The 22,724-nt window shown below is 36.8% G+C and overlaps 1 protein-coding gene across 2 annotated transcripts in view; it reads left to right on the top strand.

The window, feature by feature from the left end:
* The window catches only part of Ints6 (integrator complex subunit 6), a 92,826-nt gene that overhangs the window by 8,074 nt on the left and 62,028 nt on the right, over positions 1 to 22,724 (top strand). For both annotated transcript variants that reach the window (XM_042685373.1, XM_042685374.1), the window contains exon 4: positions 15,178 to 15,267. In XM_042685373.1, coding sequence (XP_042541307.1) covers positions 15,178 to 15,267 — 90 coding nt within the window. The remainder of the gene's footprint in view (positions 1 to 15,177; positions 15,268 to 22,724) is intronic.

The raw sequence follows: 22,724 nt of genomic DNA, 5'->3' as shown, positions 1-22,724 counted from the left end.
ACTGTGTAATATTGAACAATCACTTTCTTAACTTGTTCTGCTTCTTATTCCAAATTTACAATAATAATAATAATAATTCAATAACCATTGAATCCTTATTGCTATAGAAGAGATGAAGGTTTTAAATAGGTATATTTTAAATCCCTTTTAATTCAGGGTAATCTTGTCTGTTTTTAGCATGTTAAATATATATAATATATATGTATAATTTATTTCTTTTCCTTTAGACTTTATTTTTCATCCTAAGGATATTGTGGTGTGAGAGAAAGTAAATAAATACTTGGCCAAAGTTGTCTTAGTGGCAACTGATAGGAATGGGATGATGTTTCAAAAAACTATGTCAAATGAAAACATGGGATAAAGTCCTGGGGTAAGCATGGAGTGGTATTTCTAAAGAAATATAAGTAGGTCAGTGAATAAAGCGTAAATGTGACAAAAGCACATGTTTTAGGATTCTTCCAACTAGGGAGCTCCCCCTAGTGCGTTTAAGATGGGATGTGCACAAGTTTACAAGGAACCTCTTAGGAACACTTTTTTTGAGCAAATCAAGAGATATTTTGTTTAATAATATTTGAGTACAAAGTAGCATGAAATGAAAATGTTATTTCTTTTTGAACATTAATTATATGAGAGTTTCTATGTAGCCTAAGCTGGCCTCAAACTCAAGATATTTCTCCCACAATCTCCTGAATACTGGGATTAAATTATATATGTGTACCATCATGCCTAACCGTTAATTTTTTTTTTTTTTGGGGGGTCCAGTCGTGGGGCCTGAACTCTGGGCCTGGGCGCTGTCCCTCAGCTCTTCAGCTCAAGGCTAGTGCTCTACCACTTGAGCCTCAACACCACTTTCGGCTTTTTTCTTTTTGCTTATGTGGTGCTGAGGAATCGAACCCAGGGCCTCATGCATGCAAGGCAAGCGCTCTACCACTGAGCTACCTTCCCAGCCCCTAACCGTTAATTTTAATAGTAGTTATTTAAAGATATTTCAAATGAAAGGGGAGACAGTATACTTATAAGTGGATATTTTGAGTTGAAACCCCTTTGTACAACTACTTAAAGGTAATAAAAAAAACTTTAAGGTCTAGTTTTACTTTTTTTCATTAGTGATTTATTGATTTATTTTGCTGGCACAGGATTTGAATTCAGGGCCAGAGTACACCAGCTTGCTCATTAACCTGGTACTCTTATCATTCTTTTGAGCCATGCTTCCAGCCTGACTTTTTGCTGGTTATTTTGGAGATGTAGTCTCAGAAACTTTTCTACCCGCAACTGGCTTTGAATCTTTTTTTTCTGGATCTCAGCCTTCTGAGTTGCTAGGATTATAGGTCTGAGCCTTTGGTGCCTGGCTTAGATTATATTTTATTTCAAAATATTTCTTCATAATTTTATATTCTGTTGTTGTTTTGTAGATTCAGAAAACCATGATCTTTCAGGAGAGTGAAAGAATCAAGTTTTTTTTTTTCTTTTTTTTTTGGGTCCGGTTGTGGGGCCTGAACTCTGGGCCTGGGCGCTGTCCCTCAGCTCTTCAGCAAGGCTAGCGCTGTACCACTTGAGCCACAGTGCCACTTCCAGCTTTTTTCTTTTTGTTTATGTGGTGCTGAGGAATCGAACCCAGGGCCTCATGCATGCAAGGCAAGCACTCTACCACTGAGCCACCTTCCCAGCCCTCAGGAGAGTAAAAGATAGTAAGGAAGCATTGCATCTTAATTAGAAATTGCCCAAAACAAGCAGTAGGTGTTGTACTTCCTTAAAATTTTCCTTTTATATACGACAATGCCAAAAATTATGTATCAATTACTAAAAATTAAAAGACTAGGAACAAACCAAGTCCTAATATAATAATTTCACTTACTCAAGTATTTTTAATAATTTTAAGATCATCTGTGGTTAAAAGTAGCTAAATGAATTATGCCATGTTCATGCTGTAGATTTCTTCAAGAGATTATATAATAGATAATTTGAAATACTAAGTATTTAGTATTTTTTTTACTCATAATTGTCACTCATTTATACTCTAAAATTACTTTTATGGGCTTTTGGGGAACTTGTTTCATTGACCAATGTGCCAAGTATTTCCTCCCCTTAAAATAATTTCCTTATGTACTATTTTTGTGACCTAATTAACTTATGTAATAATTTCAGCATGTCTCAGAGACAAAACAAATAATTGGAATTGTTTTGGTCTTGCTTTGGTTTGTATTTCATGTTTCTTCCCCACTCTCAACGTTTTTTTCTTTTTACTGAAATGTAATGTGAAGACAAATTTGAAAGGAATTTTTATTATATCTCCTTGGAAAAGACAGAATATTTTCATCTGCTGAACACTTACTAAATTTTCTGTGTTTTATACAAGATTTAGTGTGAAAGTGATGTTAGAAATTACTTCTTTCTCACTTATAATAAAATACCATACAGTTAAGGTTAAAATGTTTAATTTCTTAACATTTATATGTAATATTGAATAAGGTTGAAGTTTGAAATAGTTATGAAATTTATTAGTATTTTTTAATACATTTTACTTAGGTTATATACATACACTTAAAGGTATACTCGATAATATATATATATATATATATATATATATATAATTTTTTTTTTTTTTTTTTGCCAGTCATGGTGCCTGAACTCTGGGCCTGGGCACTGTCCCTCAGCTAGTGCTCTACCACTTGAGCCACAACACCACTTAAAGCTTTTTCTGCTTATGTGGTGCTGAGGAATCGAACCCAGTACCTTATGCATGAAAGGCAAGCACTCTACCACTGAGCCACCTTCCCAGCCCCTCGATAATATTTAAAAAGTCACTTTCTTAGGTTGCATCTATAATGCAATATGAATTCTTTCTGTTTTTTTGTTTGTTTGTTTGTGGGACTTGAACTCAGCCTGGGTGCTGTCCCTGAGCTCTTCAGCTCAAGGCTAGTGCTGTACCACTTGAGCCATAGTACTCCTTCTGGTTTTCTGAGTGGTTTATTGGAGATAAGAGTCTCATGGACTTTCCTGCCTCTGCTGGATTTGAACTGTGATCCTCAGATCTTAGCCTCCTGAGTAGATAGGATTACAGGCTTGAGCCACCAACACCTGGCTGAATTTTTTCCTTTTTTGAAAATATTTTGTCATTGAGCCACATTTAGCCTTTCTTATAACACTAATGTTATGTTATTAGCTTCAATCTGATTCTGTTGCCTCCTGTGTTCAGAAAAAGTAAGAGTATGAATGTAGTGGATAATTAGCAAGATTTTATAACATTTTAAGTTCTAGGTTCTAATACATGTATATATTCAATGGCAGTTAATGACTCAGATTTTCCAATGTAGTATGTAAGCCAGTATTAGAGTATAAGGATAATTTCCCATGAACTATTTTGTAATTAATTATCTTTTCTTTTGACTTAAGATGTAATTTTGCAAAACTGTAAATTTGTGTCGTAAGAGTCAGAGAAATCTGATTTTGACTGGCTAGATGTACGAATTCTCATTCTACCCATGAGTTGCTGACAAATTATATAACCTCTCAGCTTGTTTCCCCATTAGAAAAAATGGAAAAAGGGAACTATCTTAGAGAATTGTGAAGATTAAGTGGTGTATAACCTCATTTATTATTGGAATGTAACATTTTTGTGACTTGTTTTTAGGCTGGTGAACTCAGGGCCTGGATGCTGTCTCTGAGTTTCTTTTTGCTCAAGGCTAGCTTCTGCCACCGGAGCCACAGATTTACTTCCAAAGGCTTTTTTAATGGTAGTTAATTGGAGATAAGAATCTCATGGCCGTTCCTGCGTGGGCTGGCTTTGAACTTGAATCCCCAGATCTCAGCTTCCTAAGTAGCTAGTATTATAGGCACAAGTCACTGGTGCCCTGCTGTGATTTACTTTTTGAATTTTAAATACTGAAATTTAAAAAAATTGAAATAGCCTGTAATCTTAACTACTCAGGAGGCTGAGTTATGAGGATCATGGTTCAGAGCCAGCCCAGGCAGGAACATCCATGAGACTTCATTTAAACCCCAGAGAACAGGAAATGGCGCTGTGACTCAAGTGGTAGAGCACTAGCCTTGAGCTGAAGAGCTGAAGGACAGTGCCCCATGACCAAAAAAACAACAAAACAACAAACTATATGCTGGTCTTGGAAGTCAAAAACATTTTTATTTGGTTTTATCAGTTATTCACTATATGTATTTTTTGTGTTCTAAAACCTAAGGTTTTCAGATTTTGTTAGTGATAGGAGCTTTAATGATGATTATTATCCTTAATGTGGTAAATACTTCCCAGAATTAAAGTTCACAAAAACTATGTCTATAACTCAGTTACAGCTTATCCATTGCAAGAAGCTGAATTTATCTGTCCAGTAATTCCAGATTAAGTAAAACTTCTTGCTCCAGATAACATATGGTTTTATTTTCAGTTTGAAGCCCAGTATAGTTCCTTGATGTTACTTTAGGCTGTTCCCTGAAATCTCAATTTATTTTCAAAAACAGTTCTATTACAAGTACTTAAACATGGTTTTTGGTTTTCAAAGCAAGAAATGTTCTAAATTTTGAAGGAAATGTAGGGCAGAGTGCATTTCTAGAACTCTTATATTTTACAATTCAAATTGGTAGTGGCTCAGATGGCATATATAAGGGCAACTGCTCTTGTCTAGAGGGGAGTTCAATTGTAAATGTTTGATCCCTGGGGCTGGAAGGTGGCTCAGTGGTAGAGTGCTTGCCTTGCATGCATGAGGCCCTGGGTTTGATTCCTCAGCACCACATAAGCAGATAAGCCGGGAATGGTGTTGTGGCTCAAGTGGTAGAGTGCTAGTCTTGAGCTGAAGAGCTGAGGGACAACGCTCAAGCCCAGAGTTCAGACCCCATGACCTGCAGGAAAAAAAAAAAGAAAAGCTTGATCCCTGTAGTATATAGATTTTTGTGGACAAAAAGGATAGGATAAAGTAAGTGGCTGTTTTTATGTGAATATACTTTAAACAATTTTTGGTGACAGTCCTGTGGCTTGACCTCAAGGCCTGAGCTTTTGAGGGTTGCTAGGTACCAATAAAAGCACTTGAACCCAAAAATATTTTAATTCTAGTTAATCTTTCTCTACCTTTTTTTTGGTTTGTTTTTGTGCTGATCCTGGTGTTTGAACTCAGGGTCTATGTGCTGTTCCTGAGCTTTTGTGCTCAAGCCTACAGCTTGAGCCATAGTTCTACTTCCAGCTTTTTTGTGGTTAATTGTAGATAACAGTCAGGGAAGGTTGGCTTTGAACCATGATCCTCAGATCTTAGCCTCTTAGGTAGCTGGGATCACAGATGGGAGCTACTGCCACCTGGCATTCGGGTAATTTTTGAATTAGGGTCTTGATTCCTCTAGGGGTATATGCCACTACTTATATATCTACCACTGAGCTACCTTCCCAGCCCCTACTTATATCTCTTTATTGAGATGATCTCTTTTCTCTTCAGCTTGGCCTTGTAGCAAGATCTCAACTAGCATGGTCTCCCAAGTGGCTAGGATTAAGTGTCATGAACCACCATTGGCTGGCTATATTTCTTTTAATGTATACTTTAAGTTTCTTTTAATTTTAAGATTTTGTTATAGTTATATATTTCTTTTTTTTTTTTTTTGACAGTCGTGGGGCTTGAACTCTGGGCTTGGGCGCTGTCCCTGTGCTCTTCAGCTCAAGGCGAGCTTTCTACCACTTGAGCTACAGAACCACTTCTTTTTCTTTTTTGACTGGTATCAGGGCTTCAGTTTAGGATCTTACACCTCATGATCATGTGTCTTGTTTTCTCACAACTGGCACTCTACCACTCCAGCCATGCTTTCACCTTGTTTTTCTTTGTGTGTGTGTTTATGTGTGTTTGTGTTGGCACTGGGGCTTAAACACAGGACCTGTGCTCATTCTTGGCTTTTATGCTCAAGGCTGGCACTCTTACTACTTGAATCACACCTCCATTTCCAGCTTTTTGCTGATTAGAGATAAAAATGCAGGGAATTTTCTACCCAGGCTGGACTCAAACAGCTGTTCTCAGTATTAGTTTCCTGATTTGCTAGAATTACAGGTGTGAGCCAACTGCACCTGGTTCTTGTAGCCCAGCCTTTTTGCTGGTTTATTGGAGATGGAATCTCGAGGACTTTTCTGCCCCGGCTGACTTCCAACCACTGTTACCTAGATCTTAGTAGCTATGAGTATAGAAGTGAGCCACTAGTGCCTAGATAATTTATAGGTGTTACTATATTCCAAGATACTAGATTTTTATATGAGAGTAGGCTCGTTTCCTTAATTATTTTTCCTTTTAAAAATTTTATGTTAAACATAGGTTTTTGACTAACTTGTGTGGTCATGTACTGAGATCCTGCCTTAGTTTTTGGAGTGCTAGGATCATGAGAATTAGGAGTGTGTACCATATTGGCATATACTAAGCAGGCATCTTTTTTTTTTTTTTTTTTGGTGCCAGCACTGGGGCTTGAACTCAGGGCCTTACACTTTAGCCTTTTTTTTTTTTTTTTGCTCTTATTGGTGCTCTATAACTTGAGCTGCCACATCTCCATTTCTGCCATTTTGCTGGTTAAATTAGTCTGACCAGACTGGCTTCGAACCTCCATTCTTAGATCTCAGCCTCTTGGGTTAGTTGGGTTATAGGTGTGAGCCACCTCACTGGTGCACAGCTGTTTTTTGTTTTTTTTTTTTTGGGTCCGGTCGTGGGGCCTGAACTCTGGGCCTGGGCGCTGTCCCTCAGCTCTTCAGCTCTTTAGCACTCTACCACCTGAGCCACAGCGCCACTTTCGGCTTTTTTCTTTTTGCTTATGTGATGCTGAGGAATCGAACCCAGGGCCTCATACATGCAAGGCAAGCGCTCTACCACTGAGCCACCTTCCCAGCCCTGGGCACATTTTTTTTTAAAAGTTTTCTTTCTTTTTTTTTGAGTGGGGGGTGGCAGGGGCAAGGGGCTGTGTGTGGTAATAGGATCAGGGTTTAAACTAAAGGCCCCCCCACCCCCCCCTCAGCCCCTTGCTCATATTTTCACATGGCCAACTTTATGGCTTCAGCCATACCTACTGTCTGTCAGTTTTGCTGGTTAATTGGAGATAGTCTCATAGAATTTCTCTCTAGGTTGGCTTTGAACCACAGTCTTCAGATCTCAAGTCTTCTGAATAGGATTATAGGCATGAGCCACTGGAGCCTGGCCTTCAAAGTTTTAATTTGGAATACTAACCACATTTTTATTTTGAAGAGTGCTTAAGTTTGTGGTAAATACATAGTAATGGTAGTCTTCACTTTTTAAAAGTGAACTATTAACAGTAACATACAAAGTTTTCATTCTTCAAAGGCAGCCATGAATAATCAGCTTAATATATTCTTTAGAGATCTTTTCTGTGTAGTCAGTACCATTTTGAAAGAACTTAAGATGAATATTTTAGAATTTGACATCAGAAGACTCATTTATGCCACAGCAGTTAAGATCTTAACAACCAAAGTCATTTTGGGTTTTAAAACCAACCTAAAACTTAGAATTCTGGCTTTGGAATATTGATTTTAAATATAAGCTTGTCAGGTCTTTAATTAAACACTTTTATGTTAATCTTCATAACTTAGTGAACTTCCTCAGAAGTAATCATATCTGACAATGAATTACTGGATATATAAATATTTTATCTATATTTTAATAGATCTCTATGAAATATATAATTTCACAGATCTTATTGCTACAGTTTGAGGCTAATAAATGAAACTGATTTCATTTGAAACATTAAGTTCATAAATATGAATACAAAGAATAAGTAAGCATGGAAAATACTTTTATACAAATGTTTGAGGTTTAAGCACTGATTTAAAGAATGTTAGCACACAGGTACTGAGTGCTACTTGAGCGACATCCAGGTAGCTGTGGCCTGGGGAGATTTTATATATACATTACATAGTGTGTGTGTGTATATATATATATATATATATATATATATATATATATGTTATATAACTTCATTTGTTTAATCTACTGACCACTTAGCAAAACCTCCAAGACAGCAAGAAGTATGGGTTAATTGAAGACGGTGTAGTAGAAGAGCTGGAGAGCTAACTCTGGTTTTTCATGGGAAAATTGTAGCCCTGTTTGGTCATTGCTTAGCTCTGCTGTATAGGATTATTCAAAGGACTATACCTATGTACACTAGATTCCCATTAGTAAGTGACTAAAGGACAGAAAGTTATATTTGACATTATGTTTTCTAATGCTATATCTGTACTTTTCTTTTTTGCTGCCCTAGTGCTTGAACTCAGGGCTTGAGTGCCGTGCTTGGTTTTTTTGTTTTTGTTTTGCTCAAAACTAGCATTCTAGCCACAGCTTCACTACTGGCTTTTTTGGGTGGTTAATTGAAGATAATTTCATTGACTTCCCTCACTGGTCTGGCTTCGAACCTCAATCCTCAGATCTTATCCTCATGAATAGCTAGGATTACAGGTATGAACCACCAGTACGCAGCCTATGTCTGGATTTCTTTATGACAGGAACTACTGCCTTGAATCAAACTTGTGAGTTTGTTCTACTAATGACAAAAGTAAACTTTTAGTCCCTCTACTGGCTGTCTTTGTCCTAGCAGAGTTCTTTTAAAATTTGATACCACCTTAGAAGGTTATAAAAAGGCTGTTAACTTTCTGACTGAGGTGAAGAGTGAAGGAAATTTTAGTTAGTAAATTTGAGTGAGTTTGTAAGCATCCTTATTATAAAAATTTTAAATAGTGACTTTTAAATAGAAAGATTGGATAATTAAACTGCACAAGCTTAGAACCAGATAGCTAATAACACTATATTAAAGTGATTAAATCATAACCCTAATGTAGCCTTTTGGAATGTTTAATTTTTTTTTATAGACCAGGAGAAATGTTGACAGATAGCTAAAGCTATTAATTTGATGGGTAAACAGTAGTGAGGAGCTGGGATTTAGCTTAGTGGCAAAGCACTTGCCTAGTATCTATGACATCCTGGGTTCAGTTCCTAGTACCAAGAAAGAAAAATACAAGAGCAATAGTATTGACTAGAAAGAGATGCCCACTGATTGTGTTATAAATGGCAGGGAAGCATCTGTATAAAAGTGTATTTAAGGGGCTGGGAAGGTGGCTCAGTGGTAGAGCGCTTGCCTTGCATGCCTGAGGCCCTGGGTTCGATTCCTCAGGACCACATAAAGAAAAAAGCTGGAAGTGGCACTGTGGCTCAAGTGGTGGAGCGTTAGCCTTGAGCTGAAGAGCTGAGGGACAGCACCCAGGCCCAGAGTTCAGGCCCCATGACCGGCCCCCCCCCCCCAAAAAAAAACAAAAAACAAAACCAAAACTGTATTTAAGAAACTTGGGTGGGGCTGGAAAGGTGGCTCAGTGGTAGAGTGTTTGCCTTGTATGCATGAGGCCCTGGGTTTGATTCCTCAGTACCACATAAACAAAAGGCTGGAAGTGGCACCGTGGGTCAAGTGGTAGAGTGCTAAACCTTCATCTGAAGAGCTGAGGGACAGCATTCAGACCCCATGACTGGCCAAAAAGAAAAAGAAAAGAAACGGGTAAGGTGGATCATACCTGTAAACCCTAGCTACTCAGGAGGAAGTGATTAGAGGAATGGTGGTTAGAGGCTAGCCTGGATAAAAAGTTCCTTAGATCACATCTCAGCCTATAGAAAGCAAGGTATGGTGGCATACAAATGTGTATGGTGACATCCCAGCCATGTAGGAAACTTAAACAAGAAGGTCACTGTATAGATTGATCTACGCATAATGTGAGACCCTATTAAAACATAATGAAAATAATAAGTGCTCGGGTATAATTAACATGGTAGAGTGCCTAGCAAGTACAAAGTCAAAAAGAAAACAAAAAAAAACCATGCTAGTAACAGTTTTAGTAGTATTTTGAAATTTATGCTTGAATAAATTTGTTCATTTTAGGCATTTGTAAGTAATAGCAACAATACTTTCCTAAAGAAACATTTTGTGTACAAATTTCATTTAATCATTTTATAGTAAATATTGCTTTTAATTTTTAACTCAAAGCAGTGGCTTTCTAGCTAACACCAGGCCCTCTACCACTTGAGCCACACCTTCAGTCCAGGTTTTTTGCTGGTTAATTGGAAATGTTATCTCTCAGACTTTTTTTTTTGCCATGGCTGTTTGAATCTTGATCCTCTAGGTTTCAGCTTTTTTTTTTTTTTTTTTTGTTGGTCGTGGGGCCTGAACTCTGGGCCTGAGTAGTGTCCCTCAGCTCTTCAGCTGACGGCTAGCACTCTACCACTTGAGCGTCAGCCCCACTTCCAGTGTTTTCTGCTTATGTGGGTGTTGAGGAATCGAACCCAGGGCCTCATGCATACAAGGCAAGCACTCTACCACTGAGCCACCTTCCCAGCCCCAGTTTCAGCCTTTTTAATAAGGTAACCTTACAAATGTGAACCACAGGTGCCTGGCTCTCTTTTAAAAAAATTTATTGTTACTATAAATGTGATGTATAGTAACTACTTGTAGTAAAAGTGAATAAATATTAATGCAAGGAATTAGTAACATGGAAAATTTTTTTATTATGTTATACGTAAGTCAGGTAATGAGTACATTTCTTTTCATACAGTATCTTCCCTCACTCTGGATACCAGTTCCTCCCTTCTATCTCCACTTTCCTCAGTGTCCAGTGAGCTTCACCATTAAGTGCCTGGCTCTTAGTGTAATTTTTGATGATAAACTCTTAAAAGATGCAATTGTAGGCAGACACCCATGGCAGGTGTGTGTGTGTATGTGTGTGTGTGTGTGTGTGTGTGTGTGTGTGTGTGTGAGTGTGAGTACTGAGGCTTGAACTCAGGGCCTAGAGACTGTCCCTGAGCTTCTTTTGCTCAAGGCTAGCACTCTACCACTTGAACCACAGGACCACTTCTGGCTTTTTCTGTTTATGTGTGACTGAGGAATTGAACCCAGGGCTTCATGCATGGTAGGCAAGCACTCTACCACTAAGCCACATTCCCAGCCTTTGACCTTTTTCTGGTTTCCAATATTTAAATTCATCAAATAATATTTTATCTTGTCATATAGACATTCTCTGAGTTCCTGGGGCCTAAACTCTGGGCCTGAGCACTGTCCCTCAGTTCTTGAGCTTAAGGCTCGTGCTCTAACACTTGAGCCACAGTGTCACTTCTGGCTTTTTCTGCTTATGTGGTGCTGAGGAATCAAATCCAGGGCCTCATGCATGAGAGGCAAGCATTCTGCCACTGAGCCACCTTCCCAGCCCTGAAAGCTGAAGTTTTTTTAAGAATAAGCAATATATTATTTTGTTTTATTGTGTTTGTATTGAGGGAAAATATTGATTTACATATAAAAAATTGTTAACAAATCATGGAACAATAGAAAAACTATCTTGTAAAGGAATAGGCCTGCTACAGTTAATTGTTACTATAAATAACTTACAAAGTTTACGAAGGCTGGGGATGTAGCTCAGTGCTCAAGTGCTTATCTAACTGATATGAAACCTTAATTTACATCCTAGCACCACAAAAAAGAAAACATTCTTTTTGTAAACACCATTCATTGTTGGATGGATATGGTACAAATGATATTGGTATAGATCTGTAATGAGAGTATTTGTGAGCTACCTCTAGAACTGACTGATGCTGCAGTAAGGCTGAGTTGGAACATCTGGCTTTGTAATTTGTCTACTTGGCCACTTTGAGTTATATCATCTAATCTTCTTGAAAACTTCATTAGGTTTTTAAGTGCTAAATTAGTTAAGTTCTGTGTGAATGCATGCCGGTCCTGAGATTTGAACTCAGGATATGGGCACTATACCTGAGCTCTTTTGATCAAAGCTAGCACTCTGTCACTTGAACCCACAGCTCCACCTTTGTCTTTGCGGTGGTTAATTGAAGATAAGAGTCTTAGGGACTTTCCTGCCCAAGCCTGCTTCTAATTACAATCCTCAGATCACAGCCTCCTGAGTAGCTAAGATTACAGATATGAGCCATTGCGCAAGTTAAGTATTTAATTGAAATTATCAGGAGCTAGATGGTTATAATAATTTCAAAAACAGCCTGTTGAGAGTATTATATATTGTAAGACTAATTTCAATTATATTTGTTGTCTAATAAAAAGTAACTTGTATTTACCTTAAGTAAATTTAATAAGACTTTCTGCTAAGTTTTAACTTGACTAAAACAAGGTGGTCTTTATGTATAATTATCTCTCAGTATCGCTGGGGGATAGTTTTAGTATCTCCAAAGTACCAAATACTTTAGTGTTCAAGTTTTTTATATAAATAGTGTAGTATTTGCATACAACCCGTGCACATCCTTCTATATACTTTTAAGTAATCTCTAGATGTACTTAGTACATTGTAAATATTATGAGTAGTATTATTGTTTAGGGACTATTGTCAAGAATACAAGTCACCAGCGGCTGGGAAGGTGGTTCAGTGGTAGAGCGCTTGCCTTGCATGCCTGAGGCCCTGGGTTCGATTCCTCAGCACCACATAAGCAAAAAGAAAAAAGCCGGAAGTGGCACTGTGGCTCAAGTGGTAGAGTGCTAGCCTTGAGCTGAAGAGCTGAGGACAGTGCCCAGGCCCAGAGTTCAGGCCCCACGACTGGACCCTCCCTCCCCCCCAAAAAAAGAATACAAGTCACCAAAAGTGGTAGGACATGCTCAACAATCCTAGCACTTGGGAGGCATAGGTAGAAGAATCTCAGTTGGGGCTCAGCCCCTGAAATATTGTTAGTGTGAGACTCAATCTGAAAAAGAAACTGAAATCCAAAGGATGGGAATATGGCTCAAATGGTAGAGACTTGCCTGACATTTTGAGTTCAGTCCTCAATGTGCTTGTATAAGAATGAGTGAGTGACATACTTTTGGTCAAAGGATCAGACTTCATGTTAAAATATCAGAGTAATAAGGAGGACCTTACAAGTATTTGATCCATGATATATGGTGGCTTTAAGAGCTTTGCTGATTTGTTTTTGAAAGGCAGTCAAATCATTTTAGAAACTATAGATTACTTGTATAAAATTGTTTACATTCTTATTCTAAGGATGATCTGTGTACATAAGTCATTACATTAGTATTAACCTGTGATTTTTGTTAGAAATGCAAAACTTTTAAGTCTTCTTTCCCGACCTGCTAAATGAGAAACCCTATTTTATCAACATTTCCAAATGATTCCAGCGAATGATGCATGCTTCCTTACATAGCATCCACTAGAACTTCATTGCACTTTTGCTGCTGTAAATAGTGAATAATCTTTTAATCCTTCCCTTCTACCTTTTGTATTTTCCCTCCCTCGCTCCCATTTTTTGGTAATATTGGAGTTTGAACTCAGTGTTTGCTAATAAAGTGCTCTGCTGCTTGAGTCATACCCCCAATCCCCCTTCTTCCTCCTTTCTTTTTTGAGATGGGATCTTACATCATTCAGGCTAACTTAGAACTCTTGGACTCAGTGGTCCTTGCACCTCAGTCTTCCAAGTAGCTGTGACTACAGCTATGTGCTATCATACCATATGGTATCTTCAATTTCAACAACAAGCTTTACCCTCTTGAATATCTACCCTTTGGTCTTAATATTTTTAAGAGATATTGAGCATGCTTAATATCTTAAGTGAGAAGCCATTTGTGTGAAAAAGACAAGCTTATGTTTGAGTCAAAAAATTTGTCACCTAGTCAGGTGCCGGTGGCTCATGCCTATAATCCTAGCTATTTCAGGATGCCGAGATCTGAGGATCATGGTTCAAAGCCAGTGCAGGCAGGAAAGTCCATGAAACTCGTATCTCCAGTAAACCACAAGAAAACTGGAAGTGGTGCTGTGGCTCAAGTGATAGAGTGCTAGCCTGAGCTAGAAAGCTCAGGGACAGTGCCCAGGCCCAGAGTTCAAGCCCCATAACCTACCAAAAGAAAAAATGTCACCTAGAATTGATCATAGTATCTAAAATAGGCTGGCCTGAGATTGGAATAGAAAGTATTAGAGTGTTTGACAACTACATGTAATTGTGTTCCATTGACTCTGCTGTCATTGTTTTTGTACTCTATAATCATTTTCTTCAGGTAATCATCTTTAATTTTAACATTTGAGGACTATTGCCAAATTAGATCTTATGGTCCTTCTGTGCATACACTAGTCATTTATACAGACCTTTTGCTTATAGGCAGAGATTCTGATAATGTTCGCTTACTGTATTATCTGCTTCCTTAGAACATTTCTCAGAGGCTGAGCTTGATGGTATGTGGCTGTAGTTCCAGTTACTCTGGAGGAATTGGGGAGTTCAAAGCCAGTCTGGACAAAAAGTTTTTGAGACACTATCTCAACAAATAAGCTAGGTGTTATGTATCTATAATCTCAGGTCTGTAAGGTATTTAAGAACTTGATGTCTGAGGCCCCCACCAGGCAAAGTAGTGAGGTGTCTACCAAGCATAAGGCTCTGAGTCAACCCCCCCCCCCACAAGAAACATACTATTCATACATACAGTGTCTAGATAAAATATATAAATTATATTTTTTTCCTTTTTTTGGGGTGAGGGGAGACAGACAACATCTCACTATGTACCTCAAACTGCCTTCAATTCGGTATATACCTCAGACTGGTAACTTACAGTTTCCCTCAAACTTGGGATCCTCCCGCCTCAACCTATAGGTCCATTGTGAGAAGTTAAATACTTTATAAGTTACAGAAAGGTAAATGTTCCCTATAAAAGTTAAAAACAGAAATATAAAGGAGAAAAAAAATCTAGCCTTTTCTAGCCAATCCCTCTTTAGGGTTAACCACTGTTTAGGTTATGTCCTTCCAAATCTTTTTTTTGGGGGGGGGGGGGCAGTGTCGGTCATGGGGCCTGAACTCTGGGTCTGGGCACTGTCCCTCAGCTCTTCAGCTCAAGGCTAGGGCTCTACCACTTGAGCCACAGCGCCACTTCCGGCTCTTTTCTTTTTGCTTATGTGGTGCTGAGGAATCGAACCCAGGGCCTCAGGCATGCAAGGCAAGCGCTCTACCACTGAGCCACCTTCCCAGCCCCCCAAATCTTTTTGTATATACAAATAGATGTGTGTTATATGCCATGTTTATTAACACAAAAGAGATTGTATACTTTCGGGGAGATATATGCTAGTTCTGTTCTGAGAATTGACTCCTTCAAAAAACTAGGCCTGAGTCTAAACCATAATATGGTTTGTTTTTGTCTTTAGGGAGTCTAAACCATAAAATGGTTTGTTTTTGTCTTTAGGGAAGAAACCCTTTTTTCCTGGAGCCAGCAATAATTATTACAATTACTGATGGGAGCAAGTTGACTACTACCAGTGGAGTCCAGGATGAGGTAAGTTATACCTTGTATGAATTATGTGAAGCTAATTGAAAAATCTTATTTGTATATGTGTCTAGAATACTGAACGCTTTATAATAAATACTTTGATTATTTGATACAATGTAGAAAAATTTGTCTCTTCCATCCCATGTACCTCTGTTGTTTATAGCAATAATCATCATATTTTCTTGACTAGAAATCCTCCCCTCAACTATATATATTCACATAGACACATATATCCACACATATATGTGTACACATATACACATATGTGTACACATATATGTGTGTGTATATGTAAGTTTATGGAAGGAGACAGTATCAGTTTACATAGTAAATATTATTAAAATGAGTTATTTCTTAATGAATTATTAAAAGAAAACAGATAACTTCTTCCTTATTTCACTGATGTGTTATAAACTGACAAAATTCTTGAGAAAAGTCAATCTTAAAGGAAAGGTTTATTTTTGCCTCCTAAGTTCAGAGGTTTCAGTCCTTAGTTTTGTGGCTTTAAGACTATGGTGAGGTAGCATATTCATGGTGGGTCCCTATTGAGGAAGAAGTTGCTTACTTCATTGCAATCGATAAGTAAAGAGGGAGGAAGACAGAGAGGGAAAAAGAGGAAGAGGAAGAGATAGGAAAGACTAGCAACCCAGTGTGTCTCCTTTGAGGGCACAACCCTAATGATCTAGATTCATCCAACTAGGTTCCATTTAAAAGTTCAACCACCTTTCAAGTAACACCACATCTGAGGACAAAACTTAATGCATGGGCCTTTGGAGGACATCTTGGACCCAAACTTTATGAATTGTTTGCTTTTCATTGTGGAGACCCTTTGGCTAGAGAACCACTAAGTCAAGAAGAGATTAAAACTAGGAAAATAAAGATTTTTGGATATTTTTCTCTTAATTCATGTATAGTGTGATTTAAAGCTAATCTTACCAGTTATCCACCAGTATGCATTATGCAGAATTGGTGTGTGTATAGTGTAACAGGATTAATAGAGTAGATTTAAAAAAATCAACCAAATATCTTAAGATTTTTACTGTAGTATTTGAAATGTTCTTAAACTGTTTCATATATAAATACAATGTAGAAAAGGTGAGTTTTTTTTTTTTCTTCTTGTACTACTATTGGTTGCACCTTGAATTTGCTTTAAGATTTTACTTTTTTTGGTGCTAGTCCTGGGACTTGATCTCAGGGACTAGGTATTGGTCCCTGAGGTTTTTTTTTTTTTTTTTGCTCAAGTCTGTCATTCTACTTGAGACACAGCTACTCTTCTGGCTTTTTAGTGGTTAATTTGAGATAAGAAGTCTCAAGGACTTTACTGTCTGATCTAGTTTCAAACTACAGTCTTTAAGTCATAGCTTGCCTACTGGGTAGCTAGGATTATAGGCATGAAACTCCAGCGCCTGGCTAGAATGTTCCTTTTGTTTCCCATGATAGCCATAAGATTTGATGAAATGAGAAAAGTATTGATTTTTTTTTTTTTTTGTCAGTCATAGGGCTTGAACTCTGGGCCTGGGTGCTGTCCCTCAGCTCTTCAGCTCAAGGCAAGCGCTCTACCACTTGAGCCACAGTAACACTTCCAGTTTTCTGGTGGTTAATAGGAGCTAAGAATCTCCCAGACTTTCCTGCTAGGCCTGGCTTTGAACAGTGATCCTCAGATCTCACCCTCCTGAGTAGATAAGATTACAGGTGTGAGCCACTGGCGCCCAGCAACAGTATTGATTTTTAAGTTCAGTAACTTTAGGATTATTTTCATTTATGTGACATTATTTCACTAATAGGTTATATAATGTCTTGTTATTCCAAATACTTTATAACAGTAACTGAACTTTCCTAAGTCTGCTTTATCAATGAAATACAATAATTCTTGCCTTCATAGGGTTATTGGAAGTTTAAAATGAAGTAATGCAGGTTAAAATACTTGGCTCTAAAAAATATATACAGTATTGTCCTATCATGAAGCAATGGAACCAGTAAATTGTAATTGCTTGATTAAGAGAGCTAGAACTATTTTGGTCAATAACTAGTTATTAAAGGGAAGTTAGTGTGTAATTGATGGACATAGAGCTAAGAAATTTAGGTTCATTATAATCTGATTAAGTAATTTATAGTGTGTATACAATGGGCATGCTGGATGAAGTTAATCGGTTATTGGGCTTTTCTAGACTGAGTTAACATTTGTAACCAATTACAGTCTTGCCACTATCAGTAAATAAACAAATAAATATATCCATAAACACAAGCAATAGAAATATCATTTAGCACTCAGTCCCTGGTAGCTCACATCTCCAATCCTAGCTACTCAGGAGACTGAGAGCTAGAGTCACTGAAGCCAGCCTGATAGAAAAGTCCATGAGACTCTCCAATTAACCACAGAAAACTAGAAGTGGAGCACAGCTCAAAGTGATAAAATACGAGCCTTGAGCAGAAAAGCTCAGGGACAGTGCCCAGACCCTGAGTTCAAGCCCATGACCAACCAAAAAAAAAAAAAAAAGTCACTTAGCTTTAAATATGAAAGTCTCAGCTGGGCACCAGTTGTTCACACCTGTAATCCTAGATACTGAGGAGGCTGAGATCTGAGGATCACGGTTCAAAGCGAGCAGAGGCAGGAAAGTCCATGAGACTCTTATCTCCAATAAACCACTCAGAAAATCAGAAGTGGTACTATGGCTCAAGTGGTACAGCACTAGCCTTGAGTGAAAAAGCTCAGGGACAGCCCCTAATCCTGAGTTCAAGCCCCATGACAGACAAAAAAAAAAGTCAACTTGAGTTTTCCTTCTTAATAGAACTCATATTAGTTAATGTTTTTATTCAAGTTTGTTTTGTAAAAACTAGAAGTCTCCGTTTTTTAACCGTAATTTTGGTGGAAATGTTACTTGTTTTCTATTGCAAAATATTCCTACATCTACAATTGTCCATTCAAGGTACTATTGCCTTTGAAAAAGCCTTTGGAAGTACAATATATTTGGATCCTAAATATCTGGAATTTGTTTGTAAAATTTGTTTTGTGACATTTCTTAGCTCCAAATTCTTATGTATTGTAATTGCTTATCTGTCTTGCTGTGTCCTTCTTTGGAGAAATGTTGTTAAACTTGTGCATAAGGTTGGGAAGATTATTTGTATGCAGAGACCTTTTAGTTTCTTTTTTATTTTTTTAATCTGGGAAGATTTTTCTGTACACCTTTAGTTTCTTTTTTTTTTAATCTACAATAGTATAGTACTAAGAACATGTTTACATTTTAAAAAGTATTAATTAGACCCCAATATTTTTGTATTGATTCTGGTATTCAAGTTCAAAATCTATTCCCATTCATGCTTTTTATCTGAGGCAGAAGGTTCATCTGTTTTAAGGCAGAGGGTTTTTTGACTACGAAGTTGGAATATAGGCCTGTGAGCTATTTTAATGTTCAGGTTCAAGAATGTATTTTATATCTTTCATGTTTTGTTCTTTTTTTTTCTTGCTGTGCTGAGGCTTGAACTTAGTCTAAGAGCAGTTAAGCATGTGGTTTACCACTGAGTTATGCCCCCAGACTGTTTTGTTTTTGTCTTGTTGGGGGCAGAGAGAAAATGTGTCTTAGATGTACATATTGTTGAAGCTTAGTTTTTGCAAAAATATTAAGAAATATGCCTGAACAGTTAAAGTATATAATTTTGAAATAGCCTTCTAGTTCAGAGAAATGCAAAAACATGCTTATTGTTTTGTCCTGTATACTATATTTGCTGCTAGGGAATAACCAACAATTTTCCCCTTAATTCTTGTTCTTGTTTCAAAATCTTCTAACTTCTGCCTTTGACAAAACTTTCGATTTTTTCTTATGTTTATTGAATAAGTGATAGTAATTTCTATTTTAGTGATATGTGTATAATTTTTGATTAGGCAGTGGTTAACTACTGATGAAACCTATTACTATTTATGGACCTACTAGTTCATAAATAGACTTAGTTGATACTCTTTTTTTTTTTTTTTTTTTTGGGTCTGGTCATGGGGCCTGAACTCTGGGCACTGTCCCTCAGCTCTTCAGCTCAAGGCTAGCGCTCTACCACTTGAGCCATGGCGCCACTTCCGGCTTTTTTCTTTTTTCTTATGTGGTGCTGAGGAATCGAACCGAGGGCCTCATGCATGCAAGGCAAGCGCGCTACCACTGAGCCACCTTCCCAGCCCCGATACTCTTTACTTTAGAGTTATGTCATCTGTTTTGGTATATAGTTTATCTTTCTTTTTGAGTACATGTCTTTCAGTAGTTAAATGACCCTGCTGCTTTATGATCATTCTCGTAGCATATCTGCTTTCTTTTTATTTTACATAGGGGAAAATTGAGACCCAGGGAAGCAAAGTGATTGGCTTTGGTTATAGCATTTGTTCTTGCCAAAATAGAGATTCTAATTTATCTGAATTTCAAAGATCCCAGCTTTTCACCCATGTTTTGTTGTTTTTTTCTCCATATACTTGTTGTGTCTTGATCCTGTTAATTGGACATTACTAAAATGTACTTTCTATTTATCTGAGTTCCTCTTTTTCTACTTCACTTTTCTGTACTAGTATGACATAGATATTCTGTTGTTATTCATTCAGTTCCATGAATGACAATTTTGAGTAGAGCCATTCTAGGGAATGAGGTTAACAAAGATGAACAGAATGGAGTTCTGGTTCGTAAGTTCAGAGTCTTATGGGAGAGGAATTATTAAACAGTTTTATGTGTGACAATATATTGAGCACGTAGAAGCACTAAAGAGGTAGGTTCACTTTATAATTAGGTAAGTGTTACCTATCTTGTGCATATGTCAAATTTTTCTATAATGTGGAGTTTTACGTTATAACTTCATTTCTGGTAGCCTAAAAGATCCTACAGATAATAATAAGACCTTACAGCTAATACTTATATTTGTGACATTTATAAAGAAGCCCAGGGTAAAATGGTTATAAATTTAGAAAATAATAAGTTTTCTTGATGTCATATTATGATTTCACCTGGCTGAGTTAGTATAGGTCATAACAACCCAATTTCTTTAAGTTGTCAAAAGAATAATAGGCATACCAGAACTCTGTGATATTTTATCACCTAGCAATGTGTTATGAGTTAGGAAAGAAGAGTTAACAAGATTTTATTATAGATGAAAATCTTGAGCTATATGTGATCACTACACTTTAATTCATGACTATTTGGGTCTTATTTAATAGAAATCTAGGCAGTTGTTTGGAGTGTCATGTATTTAGTTCACTATTTTTTGATAACTAGGATGTTTAATAAAGTTGGTTGGATTGAAAGTATATGTGTTAGTGTTATATTGACCTATTTTTAGAAGTGTAGCTATTTGATAAAGTGGGTTGTTTGCAATATGTTTTACTTAAGGAGATATAACTTTGAATGCTGATACACAAGAACTCTGAATTACTCTCTTAGCAATTCTCTTCGGTGTTGATAAACATACTTGTGGCTGAATACTTATCAAATCATGGTACATTTCTAAAGTGTTTTGGTTGACTCACCAAATTGTAATTATTGAAAAAAATCAAATTTTTATTTTCTGCAAAAGGCCTTTGTAGTACTTCGTTACAAGGGAAAACTGTTGTTTCCTGTTATTCTAGATTCTAGATCATGTGGTTTATTGGTATATTGCTCAGTAAAGAAGCCCAGAAGAAATTCTGCCAGTCCCTTCTCAGTGATGATTGATAATCCAGGATAGTGTAGCAGTTTTCTCTTCCTTGAAAGTGAAAATAGCAATGTTCTTTTTCAACTATTGAGCTTTTTATATGCTGAAGAGTCATTCTATGTCTCTGTATCAATATTATGATTTCCCTAAGGCCAAATTTTAGAGAATGTGTTTGCAGACAATAGGAACTGTTGGCTTTATGGCATTAAATTTTGCTATTTTATAACTTTTTGGGGAAGATATTCACTATGTACTTGTGTATATAGAAAAAGAATGTCAGAACAATCTCAGCTATGTATTCAAATGATTAGAAATTGGGGTCTTAAGCTTTCATTTTTAAAAGTTCATAGAAAATTTTATCAGTTTTTGAGATAGGGATTGGTATTAGTGATTTTTCTGGATCATTATAGACAGTGTAAATATTTTTTACTTTAACTTGCAATGCACTATAATTATGGCTTTGATTTACCTCATAATAATTAATGGTAGTCTGGAATATTTTGAATTTTTTTCTATCATTTGAAATGATTGAGAAACCACAGCTATTTTTCCCTGTAAATATTTTTAATTCACTAAAATTGCTTTAAAAAAAAAAAGCATGTGCCAAAAACTGACATTAAAATATATATACAAAGTGGTTGTTTGACTCCTTAGAATTTAAGCAAATGTTGTCTTTTATAAAGATGTATTTGGAGGGGCTGGGAAGGTAGCTCAGTGGTAGAGTGCTTGCTTTGCATGCATGAGGCCCTGGGTTTGATTCGTCAGCACCATATAAACAGAAAAAGCTGGAAGTGGTGCTGTGGCTCAATGGTCTAGCCTTGAGCTGAAGAGCTGAGGGACAGTGCCCAGGCCCAGAGTTCAGGCCCCATATGCGGACCAAAAAAAAACCGACCAAAAAAAAAAATAAAGATGTGTATGGAATCTTAAAGGATGCTCAGTAGTTTATTTCCATATAAGATATGTCTAAGTCTTTATGTTTATCCTCTTGATATTACTGACTAGCATCTTGCTGATTTGTGGTATGAGTATTCTGAATTTAGATGTTACTGAATATACTGGTCTCTTAATTCAAATTTCTAAAAATATTAAGAATTTATTGAATGCTGATCATTTTCATTTTTTTAATTTTTTTTATTGTGAAAATACTGTACAGGGGGGGTTACAGTTACATGAGCAAGGTAATGAGTACGTTTCTTAGCAAGCATTGTTGCCTCCTCCTTTGTTCTTCCTCTACCATCCCTTCCCTCCCACTCCATTTTCTTTTATTCATATTTTTGGCACTTTTTTTGGAACCCTTACATTTTTTCTGCTGTTGTGTTATAGGAATGTGTATGTCCGATTTAGTACAGTACTTTTTCAGCAATTATATTCAGTAATGCATTTATTGAATATACCTTTTTTAAAGGTCATGTGGTAAGAATAACTCAAGGAATGCTTTTGGACTACAACAGTAGAGTAATTACTGATTGCTGGTTCTAATGCAACTACATGGCAGGAGTAACCAATCTATTATCTAGAATTATGTGATTGCATATCAAAATAGATTTTATTCAGAGAGTACTCCTATGTTTATTAGCCCTTCAGAACCAAGTAAAGAGACTATACTTGTTTTACTTAGAAACATTTCTATTACTGACATTTCTATTACTGTGATATTTACAAATGGCTGCATCAAAAACAATTACTATGCTTAAAAAATATTTATGCTTAGCCCTAATTCTGGTTCTTTTGTTCTGGGTTGGAACCAAGGAATCTGTTTTTAAAATGTCCCAGTTGATTCTTTCTGCAATAGAAATTTGAAAACTTTA

The sequence above is a fragment of the Dipodomys spectabilis genome, unplaced genomic scaffold (genome assembly GCF_019054845.1).
Source record: "Dipodomys spectabilis isolate Male_0828 unplaced genomic scaffold, ASM1905484v1 ptg000095l, whole genome shotgun sequence".
Lineage (NCBI taxonomy): Eukaryota > Metazoa > Chordata > Mammalia > Rodentia > Heteromyidae > Dipodomys > Dipodomys spectabilis.
This window is presented reverse-complemented; position numbering and strand designations above follow the sequence as displayed.